This window comes from Falco biarmicus, chromosome 4 (assembly GCF_023638135.1).
Source record: "Falco biarmicus isolate bFalBia1 chromosome 4, bFalBia1.pri, whole genome shotgun sequence".
In the NCBI taxonomy this organism is placed as follows: Eukaryota; Metazoa; Chordata; class Aves; order Falconiformes; family Falconidae; genus Falco; species Falco biarmicus.
Genome location: NC_079291.1, coordinates 40,452,484 through 40,467,635, shown reverse-complemented (window position 1 = coordinate 40,467,635; position 15,152 = coordinate 40,452,484). Strand labels below are relative to the sequence as shown.

The 15,152-nt window shown below is 38.7% G+C and overlaps 2 protein-coding genes across 4 annotated transcripts in view; both read right to left on the bottom strand.

Moving 5' to 3' along the window:
- Positions 1-8,261, bottom strand: part of LOC130147530 (macrophage mannose receptor 1-like) — a 33,110-nt gene extending 24,849 nt beyond the window's left edge. The window contains exons 1-6 of the mRNA XM_056334804.1: positions 8,095-8,261; positions 5,326-5,724; positions 4,329-4,502; positions 3,887-4,045; positions 2,963-3,076; positions 468-614 (exon numbers count right to left, since the gene is read on the bottom strand). Coding sequence (XP_056190779.1) covers positions 468-614; positions 2,963-3,076; positions 3,887-4,045; positions 4,329-4,502; positions 5,326-5,724; positions 8,095-8,164 — 1,063 coding nt within the window. The 5' untranslated portion in view covers positions 8,165-8,261. The remainder of the gene's footprint in view (positions 1-467; positions 615-2,962; positions 3,077-3,886; positions 4,046-4,328; positions 4,503-5,325; positions 5,725-8,094) is intronic.
- Positions 8,262-9,988: 1,727 nt separating this feature from the next.
- Positions 9,989-15,152, bottom strand: part of LOC130147532 (macrophage mannose receptor 1-like) — a 33,987-nt gene continuing 28,823 nt past the window's right edge. For all 3 annotated transcript variants that reach the window (XM_056334807.1, XM_056334808.1, XM_056334809.1), the window contains 4 exons: positions 14,603-14,719; positions 13,142-13,309; positions 11,308-11,337; positions 9,989-10,923 (listed from right to left, as the gene is read on the bottom strand). In XM_056334807.1, the coding sequence (XP_056190782.1) occupies positions 10,679-10,923; positions 11,308-11,337; positions 13,142-13,309; positions 14,603-14,719 (560 nt within the window). In that variant the 3' untranslated portion in view covers positions 9,989-10,678. The remainder of the gene's footprint in view (positions 10,924-11,307; positions 11,338-13,141; positions 13,310-14,602; positions 14,720-15,152) is intronic.

The following is a 15,152-nucleotide window of genomic DNA, read 5'->3' as shown; positions in this document are numbered from 1 at the left end:
GTAGTCTGAAGGAACTTGCTCTTTTTTTGCCATCTTTCTATGCTACAGGCAATCCCACTGAGAAGGTGGTTTACGCCTATTGGTGCCGTCTTTCTGAGCCTTCTGTGATAAGCCTCGGTGTTTTCATTAGAATGCCCTGCAGGAAGGGTGAGTCATCTCTAACTTTATTTTCACATCCATGCAGTCCATGATAGTTTTGTGATAGTGTATGGCTTAGACCAGTGCCTCTGGAATTGTGAATAATAACACGAAATAAAAACTGCGTGTGTGGTTACTGGGTTCCAGGAACATTTCCAGTATGTACCTGTATTTGCTTAAAGAAAAGACAGTATGCTTTGTTCTGTGCCACTCATTAAAGCAGAAGAACGAATGATAATGCTTTTTCTTTTATTTTAAATAGCCATGAAGTTTCATTTTAGTGACACAAATCCTGTCTTTATCAAAGGGTTTTTATTTGCTTGGCATACCTGATGGAAGAATGAAAGGATCCAATGTGGAGTTTTCCTTTTTACAGATATAGCCAAATTTCAGCTCACATGGCTGGTTTTCCCATTTAGAATCTCTTCTGGGATTTAGTACTGCACAAAGTTTCCCAGGCTCAGGCTCAGGGCTTCCTTCATAGAATAAAAAACCGAATTATGTATAACATGTTTTATGTCAGCAGCTAAAAGAACAATTTACTTCCAGCCTTTTCATGTGTCAGTTATGGACTCATGACTTCATTGCTACATTTATTTTTATACCAGAGATAAGGAAATGTAATTTAGAAGTACCCATCAAAACATTTCTTTAGATGCTTGTTGCATAATTCACACTTTCCCCCATATTTGATTGCAGGATAGCAGTGTCAGAAATAAGCCATTCCTGTAAGTTTTGTGAAAATCATTGGCTTGCACAGAAGACACTAAACTCTGAGCCTGCACTGATGCAAAGGCTGCAGCACCTTTCCTTGCCCCTCCACCTGTTTAATCAGCCTGTGCATAGGGGTCACCTATATATTCATTAAAGAATATGCAGCTCACAACCAGCTGCAGAATGTTGCCCTGTGAGTAGATGCTGGACTGGAAAGTTCAAACATTGAAGGGGTGCCTGGTGCTGCTACAGTTGCAACGCCATATACAGACTGTAGGAAATCAGAGTTTGTAGTTTCACAGCTCATGAAACATCTAGTTTTAGACACAATTTGTTGTCAGGACCAAGTTATGTTAGTAGGGCTAAGTAATGAGCTTAAAACAATCAGTTACATTCATAAAATCAGAGGACACGGTTTGGGAGGTAAGGTTTCTGGACAGGAACACAGTCAGGTAGCATCTTAACATAGTTTATATTCAGACAAGGAATTCTACAGATGTGAAGAATGAAGAGTGTTCTTCAGAGTAAGAACTATCAGCTGCTAACAATAAAAAGAAAACTGAAAACTGGAGCTCTAGCTCTTCATTGTAGGGCTAAATCAACATCAGTGTATGGATATTATTTGTTAAAAATACGAAACAAAAGCAAAAGCCACCAATCTGTGGGACACATAGTTGAGCAGAGAGTGGTGGGAACCTAGACTGGGCAAAGCCTGAAAGGGTAGGCTTCCTATTACGGGAGCATGTTAAATGGCTTCTAGTTTCTAAAGCTGTGTTTAGCAAAGCACAAAAATAATAATATGGAATTCCTAAAATAAAAGGCATATCTTCTGGATGCGGCATATCAAATCACACGTGGAAACAAATTTCCTCATTTCTACAGTGCCCTTGCAGGTGAGTCTTTCTATGTCAGGTTCTGGTCCAGCAGCTTTCAGCGCTGTGCTGGAATAAAAAAAGTTCCACTCAGGCCCTTTGTTAAGGTCCTTTCTGCATGTCCATTCAGCAGCTTGGCTGCAGATTTGCTCCTTGCTGCAAGTGGAGCCTCCGCACATGCCCTCACACTTGCTCTGTGTCTCTCCTCTGCCTGCCTCTGCAACCAGCCTTCCAGCAGGTTCTTCAGGACCACTGTCCTTGGGGAACAGGCAATGTTTTCTTCTTCTCAGAGAGCTCCACAGCGTGCTGGCTGACTTCCCCCTCCCTGCACGCCGCACCCCCGGCCCCCCTCCCCCCACACGAAAAAAAAAAAAAAGAAAAGATACAATTTATAATAATTTTTCAGTGAATTGGAAATGTGTAGATTAAGTCGTCATAATAGCCGTCATGTGGAGATATGGGAACTCCAAGGGTGTGGGCTGCTTGACCTGAAAGCCAGCTGTTCTGGCTGCTCTGCTTCATTGCAAGGCTTAAGGAATTTAACCAGCTCAGCAGAAGGTAGAAAATCCTCTACCAGACTCAGCAGCTCTGGGCTTTCTCTTCATCCTCTGCCAGATAAAACCAGGTTGGGAGTGCCAAAGATTCCCCAAATACTTGGGGAAGGCCAAAAGATGGAATATATGTGCATTTACTCAGCAAGCAAACATTCAGCGTTTGCTGCAACCAGCTATTGCCATGGCAATCATTAAGCGACTTTCAAAGATAAAATGCCAATACTGTCAACTGTATTTAGTCTCTCTTGAATGTTAAAGAGGAGAGATGAGGAAAAGCATAAAAAGTACAGGGAAGGCTTTGCAAGCCTGATGCTCACTGATGTCTCAGTCCATGCAGGATGCCAGGTCTGATAACCCTTTTGAGAACTGAGGAGACACAGAGCTTTTAACTGACTTGAAGGCATTCCTAGTATGCTACAGCTCAACTAGTGCTTTTCACTTTATCAGCTTCTGGTAGGACATGAGTTTTAAGCAGAAGAGGACAAGCTCTTCTGCTTGAAACTCCTTGTAATATATCCAGTGAAGAAAAGCATCATTCTCAGCTTTTTAACCTCACATATCTCATAAGCCTGTGAACTCCATTTCCTCATGTTCATGGGGAGTAGTACAGGACTGTAATTGACATGAATTCATCATACTGATGGGAAATATTAATTCCAAAAACTGTTAAAAAAAAATTACTACCTGGTGCCCAGTTAAAGTATCTGAAGGGAATGCCACCACTCCACTGCCAGCCGCTGTTAAGTTTCAGACTGTTGAGCCCAATCCAGAGAGAGGATCTCTTGTTTTCAATCAACTCTAGGAAACCAAAAGGGTTGAATTCTAATGAGATTTGTTGGGAAATGCTCTGCATTTTCAGCGTTTGGAGGATTATAATAAATGCCTGCTTTGTGATTTCTAAGTTCAGTACAGAATCCATGGTTACTGGTAATAGACTCAGTTTATTGTGTAGAGAAAGGGTAGAGAATGGCAAAAGACTATTTTGCCTGTTAGTTTATTCAAATTTAATTCTATTCTACAGTTATATGTAAGCAATAAGCTTTGAAAACAGAAACACTGAATTGCTATAGTTAATACTTACGTTACAAGTTTGCCTGATTGTGATGCAGTTGATACAGGGCTTTCATTCCACAGAGCCTATGCATAATTCCAGAAAGCCTTTAGATTTTTAATAGTGTTTAATAGTATAACATTTTTATGCTATTTCCAAAAATCTCTTTCATTAGCCATACATGAATACTGATTTCTTAACAGAAAAGGCATAGAATGACTGCCTCCTATAATGATGTTAGGGTAAGGTCCCTTCCTGGCACCTTTCTGATGCTTTCTGAGCTTGAGCCAAATTTTACTTACTTAGCTGGTAATTCTTAATACTTTTTGAAATAATAATAATAATGATAGAAATAATTTCAAATAGCAATTCTGCAACTTACAAGAGTTCCACCTATGAAAAGCTTACTTTACAGTAATTGTGCTGTTTCTCTAGCAGTACATACAGCATTTTCACAGCAGATATTCGTTGTACTGTGATTAAAGCACTGAAACATTGTAACCAGTCAAAACCCCCTCTTTGACACCGTTTTCACAGAGTCTTTCGTATTAACTCACCTCTTAGATACATTTGTTCATGTATCTCTGGGACACTTAATAATTCTGCCTTCTGCTGCTGGCAGCTCTTCCTTGCTTGGTGCCACGTGAGAGCTGACTGGTAGTTTATCTGGTAGTAGGTTCCTGTCAAAGGATCTGTACTCCAAAATCTGTCATTGTCTGTGTGAAAGGAGATTTAGTTTTGCAGCTTGTTATAAACATCTTAAACAAAATGTTACGACAAAACTTAACTGCTAGCGTACTTATAAAATGAAAATCTGGAGCAAATACGGCTCAGACCCACAAGGTCTGTAAGGAATGTTATGGCATGACTGAAACATTTTTGAGTAAAATAAAATCATTACAAGCGTTTTCCTTTCCATATTATTTACAGCATCTCAGTATTGATATATTTAACTAATAGTGTTGTGTTATAGCATCGATGTCAACATTTGGGACTTACTGCCAGTTGGACAGAACCCATACAAATGGTCTGTGTCGAAGTCAGGAGTTGTTGCACACCAGAGCAAGCCATCTGACCTGCCGGCAGCCGTGCACCCGGTGTACCATTTACCACTCAGCTGGAAGGGGAAGGCACACGGAGCTCCGTTGGCATTTCCTAACAGTGTGAACAGATCTGAGGGGGCAAAAGAGAAATTGTAATATAGGTATGGGATCTGGGAGACCGAATCCTCTACATATCTGTACTCTCTGTAAGACTATGTGGAGAAAATGTTACGAATGTTACACCAGTGTAACTGGCCACCTACTGTCACCAGCGGTGCCTCCCAAGGCAGTTCACAGTAGGTCTTGCAGTTTACCATTTGCTTATGATGTCACCAGCTCTAACAGCTGGAAATAGAGCAGTTTCATACTGTAGACAACTATGAAAGTCTTGTAGTGATTTTTGTCTCATATATTTACATGTAATTTTCTAAAAATAGCATTAGCTTATCACGTAGCTTAACTTCCCAACATTCATTAAAAATCAATCATTGATTTAATTGTTAAATGTTCTGGGATTTTTGGCACCTGAAATCTTGTAGAGCACTGATTGGTAGTATGCATGGAATTATTTCCTTACATTTAATATTGATGTATTAAACTTACAAATTTTTGCCTTTCGTCCAACAATACTACTACAACTTCACTAGTACTAATATACAGTTAAATAAAGTGCTTTGATTAAAACTAACAATTAAAAACATCCTAGATTCTCCGTTAAAGAAAGAAAATACATATTTTTTGCACATACTTCATTCTGTCTGAAGCTAAGCAGCTGTGCATCTCCAGGATGGTTGAACACAGGCCTGATAAGTGAACTAATCATCCCCCAGTCTGCCATTGCCTCAGGAGAAACAGCTGATGTTAGACTAAGGGGAGCAGAAATCAAAGGACTCTATCTGTGATAGCAAACAGGTGGATTCAATACACCATCTGGATTAACCTTTAAACATTACCTTCATAGCCTTGAGAACACAAATCATCCGTGGTTCCATAGATCTTCCATTTATTCATTTTTGCTGATCCTGTGTTCAGCATGACATTGTCTTCTTTTCTCTTGCCAGCACTAAGAAATAAATCTTCCCCTTGGATTGCCAGGGTGGCATTTCTGCACTCCCATTTCTGGAATTCATTTTTCTTGTTGCATGGGTACAAAGAAATTTTAGCCTGGTTTTGCTTGTTGGCCACTCCCAAACATTGTGCAAATGCCATGCTCATCACCTGATGATCAGACACCCACCTGAATTTTTGTGACTCGGCGTTTTTCTTGCAAGCAGCTGTTGTGACTGCATGAGAACTCTGAGCAATTAAACAGAGCTTAGTATTCTCATTGTATATTAAAAATATTTTGTTGTCTGTAAAAAAAAATCAGAATTAATGTGTTTAGGGTGAGCACATGGTGAGTGTAGCTTTGAGGAAAGGGATGTGCTGTTGTTTCTATTCTGATCTGATTCATGTCTGGAGAGTGTAAATCTGAGTCACTTTTGCAAAGATCAAGCAGCATTTTCAAGACTTTTGTTTCCTTCTGGGAAGGAAAAATAAGTGCAGCTCACTTAAATATGTGTAAATACAATACAGAGGAACAAAAGCACATAAAATACATTATGACATCTTCAAAAGTGTCATCACTATAATGGAATTCTCATGAATTTTCTCCTGAAATACACATTTCTTTCAAGATTTCCAGAAGAGACTTTACTGAAGATTTGGAAGTTTGCCATCACTTCATGCGCTGTATATTTAGCTCATGTTACACACTTCTCCACGGGGCTGCATTTGTTCTTAATAAAGTTAGTGAGTGAGGCTTCTGCGAGTCTAGCTGCTCCTTCTGTAATTGGCATGTCCTGTTATGGTTTGGGGTGGGTTTTTTGGATGAAAAACTGTGGAACTGTGACTTGTTACGTTGTCCTGTTCTAGTACCCCTCCCATTAGTATGTCTGTCATAAGAAATCAGCACCAGTCATGCAATCGAATCACAAACATTCCCACAAGAACCAACACCAAGCAGTATATAGAGGTAAAGATACTACAGGTGTGTGCCTGTGTGCTGCGCATTGTTATGGAAAGACAGTCTATGAACACTGAACGCGCTAGCTAACACTCCCAAAGGATCACAGGCAGCCTGATCTAGTAATCCCTCAAGCCAAGCAGGCCCACCGGGAAGGGCTGCCCAGCTCTGCTGCTGTACTGCTGCTGTGTAAAGCAGGTTGTTCAGTGCGGGGCATCAGTCTGTGAACACAGCTGCCTGCTTTTCAAAATGTCAGCTAGCGTACAGTTCCCACTGGCTTTGGATCATGAGGGAGTGAAATCTGGACTACAGGGAATATTCTAGGACCTGTGGGACAAGAGGGCAAGGCTTTGCCCTTCAGTTCTCTGTGTCTCAAATCCCTACCTGGAAACAGAGATGTAGCATCACCCCTGTATCCGAGAGAATAACCATGTAAGGGACAGGGAGATACCCTTCCAAAAACTAAAGTAAATTTGTAGGACAAGGGTAGGATGTTAGGACACAGCCAATGTTGAGTAGTGCACAGAGCAGAAAGCGTCTGGGAAATTCTGGGAGGCTATGACAGGAAGAATTTTTCTTGTTAGGATATCTGTATTTAATGTTTGAGCTCTCCCAGGAAAGTCCTGTATTACTTTGACCAGCTCAGAAGTTTCACTTCTTCAAATCTAAATTTGAAGCTAAGACCTAGTTTCTTCTTTCCTAGTCCATTTAGACAGAAAGTTTTAAGATTAATTAAATCTTTTAATCTACTTTAATGCTTACTTAGTTTAATTAAATTAAATTTAATTAAATTACTAAAGAAGTACTTAGTGTAGTGCCCTAAGTTTCAGCTGTTGTCCTTCATAGTATTTTTTTTGTCTAATATTAGTTCTCACTGGAAACTGGGAGGTTTGTGTTTGGGCTATCAGGTTTGGGTCCCAGCTCGTAGAGCAGAGGGGAGACCCCCTTTCTTGCCCAGACTAATTCTGGCACAGCTCACACAGCACAGTGTCTGCTTTCAGAAACTGTGATTTGTACCCCACTCCACAAATCTAATGAATTGAAGGTTAAAGGAAAAATGTCCTTGAACCATATCACCATCCTTACATCAAAAGGGACCTGTCATCTGCCCTTGGTCAACTTCAGAGACTTAACTATGCTTCTCACCCGTACCCTGAAAGCCATAGTGGTTATTCCAGGGCTGTTCTTGACTCTGATCTTTTTAGTATTTTTTTCATTGGCATCTGCTCAGCCACAGCATTACATCTGACATCAATCCACAAGCTCCATCTTATCGCACACAACCTAAGGCTAGGAGTTACACATACAATGCCCAATTTAATCATTTTCTGTTTCTCAATTTTTGTAATTCAGTCACATATACAGACAAGAACTGTGGAGCACACTGTGAAGTCCATCTACTTCACAGTGCAGACATAACCAGTAATTAAATTGCATCCAAAGGGGAATGTTTATCCCCATACATGACTCTTTCCTGATTTCTGATTCCCAGCTTTACCCCATCTTGACTCTTCCCCTCTCTTTAAACGTGAACCAGTATCTCTGTATCTACATCCTTTTTTAACTTCTGTGGACCATTCCAGTTAGGATGAGTATGAAATGCAGGGTAGTCAAACAGTGAAATGTGAAAATATTACAGAGACTGAGAAACAAGCAAGACAACAAAAATGCCCACTTTCACATCCACTTTTGCAGGGGGTAAAAGACAAAGACTCACCGAATGTCTGAAAAGCAGTATGAATAAAAGAGAGGAGAACTAAGACTGTAGAAAATGTTAAGCATTTCATTTCTTTCTTCTTATTCACAGAGAGATGAGATGAAATTAATTGCTGCAGTAGAAGTCCTTAAGGAACCAGTTGATGCTGGCTTCTTCTCAGTTTTGGAGAGTTTTAGTTGAAAGAGAAAACTCTGGGCTCTAAATTAGGAAATATCCTGTCACATGGTATTTTGAAATCTATAAATAATGACAAAATTCAAACTTTGCATGTGAAAGTGAAGTTTCCATTAATTCATATGCAAGTGACAAAGTTTGAAAAGTCAACATCATTCTGCTGAATTATTTTTAACTTTCTTGGTTCTGCTCTGGGATTGTAATGTCCTGACTCTCAAAGGCAAAGAAGCAGGGAGTGCGCTTTAAATGGACGTACCTCAAATCTCATACATACATACCTGGAAACTAAACAAACAAAAAAAAATTAGTTAAAGAAATAATGCAAGTTTCTCGACCAGCTAGGTCTTCACTGCTACAAAAGATATATTCATCTAATTTGATGCACCAAGCCATGTCAACTATTTCACTGTGAAAAATTAACCCAGATGGGAAAATTTAATTTTGCTTGGTAACTTGACAAACTGGGCACTGGCTTTTCTCTTCTCTTGATTTATCAACTGGTAAAACTACTATGCTTTTATTTCATGTGAATTTTTCTCATGGGAACCAATACAAATTAGCAAATCTTTCTGTTAACCAGTGATTTGGACAACAAAACTTCCTTTCCACATTATCTAATCCATAAAGTAAAAACTAATTTTAATACTTAACAATTCTTTCTTTGTACTAAGAGTAAATGAGACAAGCAGAGGAATATACGCAAACATTACAAATGAGCTGCAACCTTTTGTTAAGTGGAAATCAACTTCAGTTATGATGCAAAAATCCCTTATTTGTTTTGAAGGAAAAGGAGAAAATACATTCAGCAGAAATTTCCCTTAGAATTTTCTCTCATTTTTCATGGCTTTATTATGAAGACGAATCTCACAACATGTCCTGCAAGGGCAGAACATTACTTAATGTGAGACAAGAAACCTATTTCCACAGTATAGGGTCTTCAGAGCTGTGTTACCAATATCAACCATCAAAACATCAAAATTATAAATAATGCTATTATTTCAGGTGTGGGTTTTTTTCTCCTCATGTTTACTCTTTTCATTTGCCTTGCCTTCATCGTTAGCCATCAAACAGCACTGAATCCAATTCAGTGTTAGTATTTCCAAAATTATAAATATGGGTATATGTTGTAACTTAACATGAAGGGGAAAAAAAAGTGTAAGATCAAGGGGACTGTCAGTAAAAATAGTTTGAGTACAGAATGCCCTTCATTCCCTATCCTCTGCAATATGTTTTGTTTGACTGCAGTACCTACAAACCATCAATCCAATGTCATGTGAATCTTTCCTTCCCAATGACCTCTCCTGTACAATTCTTACGTACTTTCTAAGGGTCTGTTTCTCCCAGAGATCCTTGAGATCTTTTTTTTCGGTCTGTCATAGGCAGCATAGAATTCATAGAAAATTTAAACAGCACAGAAAATCCCTGAAGCATTTCACTACCAAGACACTGTGGTGTGCCCCACTGCTTATCATTTGTCAGAGAATTGGAGGACCATAAGAAAAGACATCCTAAAATAAGTGGCCAAGTTAAATAAAAACAGGAATGGATTCCTCCATCGGTATTTGGCATCCACTTTATTTTATAGTTTGTTTATGTTTCTTTTTAGTCACAGGTATCGTTCATATTTCTGTGTTTCCTCCTGTTAGCTACTCTCTTAAGGTAAATGACTCAGAACACCAAACCATAGAACATTTCCACACAATAATTGAACACTGAAGTATTATTAGGTGGTATATAGATCCTTTATTGATATAGTCTCATATTCATAATTGATACAAAACATTCAAAGTCATAGAATATGACTCTTTGCAAAGATTTACTTGCTTTGCAAAATCCAAGTTGAAGCCATGAATGATGGACAAGTATTTGATTTCAGTTATAATACTGGGGCAAGGAAGATAATTCTGTAAGGAGTGCAAGACAGGGACAAAAACAGGGAAAACCAATTAATGTAAATCTCTGTTTATTCCAAATACCATTTTACTTGAGTAACAGTATGCACACTTCAGCACATTATGGTGAGATACGTTCTCAGAGTGCTGGCTTTGGGGCTGAATGCCCTGCAAAGAGTGTGCTCACTGTATGTCTGTACTTGGCTGTATGTGATGCTGCCACAAATCTCTAAAAAGAGAGAACACTAAGGTATTAATACATGACTTTTAAATCTAAATTCTCCCTCACTGTGTTATTTTTAATGCTTGATTAATCAACCATTTTTACAGTACTGAGTCTTAGTCCTAAGTGTACTTCTTGAAGAGCATAGAGCAACAGCTCTTAATCCTTACCAGAGGAATAATTGCTAATATTAGTTCATAGAGTCTATTAAGTGCAGGTAACAATTACTAAGCATTCCTTTGTTCCAGACAGGGTTTTTTTAAGCTTAAACATATAGTTTGGCTATGTTATCCAATTAGACAACACTGTGCTCATTTTTTTCTTGGTTGTTAGTAGAATCATTTTCATCATCCCTTCCAGTTAGGACACGGCTGTATTCTACCAGTGTGCTGCATGGCCTCGCCTCTGTTTCAGACTCCCTTGGGGTTTTGATCTTGAATAAGAAATAAATCATGAAGCCCACCCCTAAGAGAATGATGAGGACCAGAGTAAGTAGCATCCACATACTCATGTGACCATGTGCTTTGTCCTTTTTGGCATCTGTAAAGAAATGTAAAGCAAATAGAAGTGGGTGTACTATAGCCATAAATAAATATAAGAATACTGAAAACTGTTGGTCTAATTTCCCCCTTAATTACCAAGGAGAAATCTGTCATGTCTTTGTGTCAGTCCCCCTCGTAGATCTTAGCTTGCAAAAGAAGGAGCAAAGAGGGTGTGATCCATTTACCAAAGATTTAGTTATCCAGGGATGCTTTGGTTGTCTCATAGGTAGTACTAAATTATGCTGGGAATTCATTCAATGGCAACTAAGTAAATTAAGCTCATATAAAAGACAAATAAATAATGAATATCAGTTCATAAAAAATCACAAGCATTTCTTTTCATGTCTCTTTGAAACTATTGGGAAGGAGAAACAAATCTTACCTTCCACGTTTGCAGCTGCTTTAAGAATAGCTGTCAAAGATAAAGACAAACATTTAGTCAAAATCTAAAAAGATCACATTTTCATCCTGACAGTTTCATATTAGCAAAAGGTTTGATATCCCATGCATCAAAGTTACCTCATCACTCCTCCTGGAAACACATTTGCTAAATTAACAGAGATGAAAAGGGGTGATTGTATTTTAACCTGATATTTATGGTAATAAAACTGCTGTGTTTCGCATGTTAAAGCCCCCTTCTTGCTTCTTTTTAATAATCAAAGAATCTTCAAGCACAGATAGTTTCTGACTGTTTTAGATGACTCTCTCTTCTCCACTGGTTAATAATCTTGCCCTCTTCACTGGGCCTGAATGCCTACGGAGACTGGGAACAACAAGGATATTTGACACTTTTCCTATATTGCACATAATTCATTTGAGACCCAGCAGATTTTAATTTACCCTAATTCATTTGCATCTATAATTACATTTATAAGCTCAAGCTTTCTTATGCAGTTTTCCCCAGCTGTGCAAAGAGGGCGCCATCTGCAAGATTTTTCTCGGCACTCTGGGTGCGAGCTGGATGATGGCCAGTGGGAGAGCAGATCTTCCCCATGGGCCTGGGAAGCTGCAGGAAGAGTCGGTGTGTGTGTTCCTGGTAGGAAACACCAGGAGCCCGGCTGCTGCAGCAGCAGCACAGCAAAGCATTAAGCTCCAGTGTGTTTGTGAGCACGAAGGAAATGCAGCTGTGAAAGTGTCCCTTGGAAGCACGCAAAGCTCACTGTAATGTTAATATCTGCCTGGGCTGAAAGCCCATTCTGCTGGAGAGCCTGGTGTAAGGGATATTCTCTGTACTTTGGCATTGCACGTATGGGCCACTGAGAGCCAAACCCATCAAATACAGTATGTGTTGACACTGAGTTCCTGCGTTTGATGTATCTGGTAACAGCTAGCTTTTTGTGGTGTCTATTGCTTTGACTACTCGAAGACAACTAAGAACCGCCCTAAAAGGAGAATTTTCTTTTTCATAAAATGCTCTGACACTGCTACAAATGTGTACAGATGCTTTCCCCACCAGCTGCAGCTTTGCTCTGGGAGGTGAAAGGACAGAACCTCAGAAACATCCTAAACCTCAAGGTTGCGAAACAGGACAGGAAAACTTTTTTTTCTTTTTTTTTTTTTCTTTTTTTTTTTTTTCAGAATTAACAGTTAAATGCCAAAATACCACATGGCTGTTTGGCTCACAATATTCTGATATTTCTACTTCCTGACCAAAGCAGATGGTGCTTAGTTACACAGAAACACAATATTAAAAAAACAAAACAAAACAAAACAAAAAAACACAAAACCAAAACTGCTAACTGAAACGCTTCTACTATTTTCAAAGGTCACTACACACGCTCTGGATCGTGCTTCCGTTCTGTTATTATTGCTTCATCCATCTCTTACTGGAACAGCATGTATCATAGTACAGCAAGGGAAGGAAAAGCAAATTATTGTTCCATAGAAAGTGAATACGGATGTCAAAGGGGAGCAAAACAACAAAGGAGTGTAAATTTTTTTTTTAGGAAATCTTGATCATCCTTAGTTATTAATTGAATATTCATCACACCATGCAAGAGAATCTGAAATTATGAAGCAATAGAACATGAACAGTACAGACACACAAAAAAAAAAGATAACTCTATATATTCATATTATTTTTGTCTGAACACTGAAGCAGGTGATAAGGAAGACTGCAAATAAAGTGTTTTATTGGTCTTTTGTAGTGACCATATTGTGCTATTGCTACTGAAATAAAACCATAAACATCAAGAAAAAATATTAAAGTCACTTACTCTTTGGTTTCTTACAAATAAAACCCTTTTGGGAAGAGCAAGGAAGGACACTCCAGTAGCCAGAGAACGCAGACAGCTCCACACAGTAATCAAGCTGGTCCTTCAAGGGCTGTCCATCGGCCCAGTTGACAAAGCCTAAGGCACTGTTGTCTTGCCAAAGCAGCTGCCCTAATGTTGGAAATGTTACTAGCAATACTAATAGTTCCACGTCAAAGATCTTCACTAATGTTAGTGAATATTATCATTATTACTTTACTCAGCCTAATAAAGCAATACTGCTCTTTTAAAAAATGCTGTTTGTGATTGTTTTCTAATGTATTTTATTTCTCTTGATTCACTTTTTAAGAACTTCTCCAAATTATGATTTGCAAATTTGCCAGTCATAACAGTTTTAATTTACAGATTCCCTTATTTTTGTCTGGGGTACTGAAGTTTCAAAGCTAGGCTTTTTCATTTCAGCAGCACTCATTGAAAATCAGAAACATTTACTGTAACACAAACATATACCTAATTAAAATCAACACTTTTTTTTTTTTTTTTCAGAAACTCCTGCTGCAAAACATTCTGAAGTATCAGTGAGTTAAAATGAATCTAAAATAATAATTCTTTCTGACTGATTGTGGATTGACACTAGTGTTGTTTTCTTCCAGGTGCTTGTTTTCCACTACACTCTCTTTCTGGTAGCCAGCAGCCTAACTTTCTCAGTACAGTGGTACAGAGAAGCTCAGTGCTGTGGGCTGTGGCTGGACCCCCCAACTCTCACGTGGGTACTCCCCAGCCATGAGAAGATGAGATCCAGCCAGGATATGTTCCCCACTGGGGCACAGGGCAAACAGGGTGGGAAAGGCTATCTCACAGATCAGGAATAGGAGATATCTTCAGGGAGGGTTGAGGTCAGGGGGACAAATAACATGCCATTGACTTGTGGTCCAATGTAAAGGACCTTGGTGACACTGCAACCATAAGCAGCTTTGAAAAATTATCATTGATTACAGCAATTCTTGGATTGTTCAAATTTAGACATGAGGCCCCATGATTGCCTCAGGTACAGACAAATGAAATTGCATGTTATATCTCACCTTTTAAAAGAACAGTATCTTCTGAGTTGTGCCTCTCAAGAGATATTCCTATCACCTCTCCACATCTTTGCTTCTGAACCACATATAGACAAGATATTTTAATTGAGGCAATCCCACATGGTGGCATCCTTTGGCAGATCCATACAACATCTAAGATCCATAACTGAAGCCCACAAATTTCTTTTCAACAGCCTTTCACACCTATTGGATAAAACCATCAACCTCCAAGACTTTTTAGATTATATACTATCAATCTACCTTTTTGTTTTTAATTAGCTTCTATTGTACTTCAGTTAGTTCCTTAAAAACAACAGTCTTATCCACATTTCTGTCCATTTAATGAAGTCTATTTGTGGTTATTTATAGAAGTTAAAACAGTTACCATTTACATTTCTGTATACTCCTATCCAAAAGCCGCTTGTCTTGCTTGTATATAAGTCTGCATGCTCTACTAAAAAGTTTGATTCAGCCAGATCTTGTACAGAAGTCAGCATACCACCTGTAAGAAAACCAACAGAAGATGACAGGAGGTATCTCCTGCCATAGAAGTCAGTGGCACAACTTAGTTACAGCCTTTGATACAGGATAAGTATAATAATAAAGCCTCTCCTGCTGGTAGGGAGTATGCAAGGATTTAAATAGAAGCCAGAAAGTAGTGTTCAGCTGTAGGGGAACAGCAAAGACTGTGACTGGTGTCACCAGAAGTGAAAGATGTGAAAGCATAGTGAAGATGATGATTTTTTTAAACACCAGGTGAAACACTTATTTTCAAGTGATTGGATAATACTTTTCATAGGCATTACAGATGATTATTTGTTTGTTCTTCATGGTTTGACAGGATATCATGTAGTATGTAATACTGCGCAGCAAACAAATTCACAGTTAAAATTGAAGTATTCATTTTTCTGGCAATGGTGGTCCAGGAAGAGTGC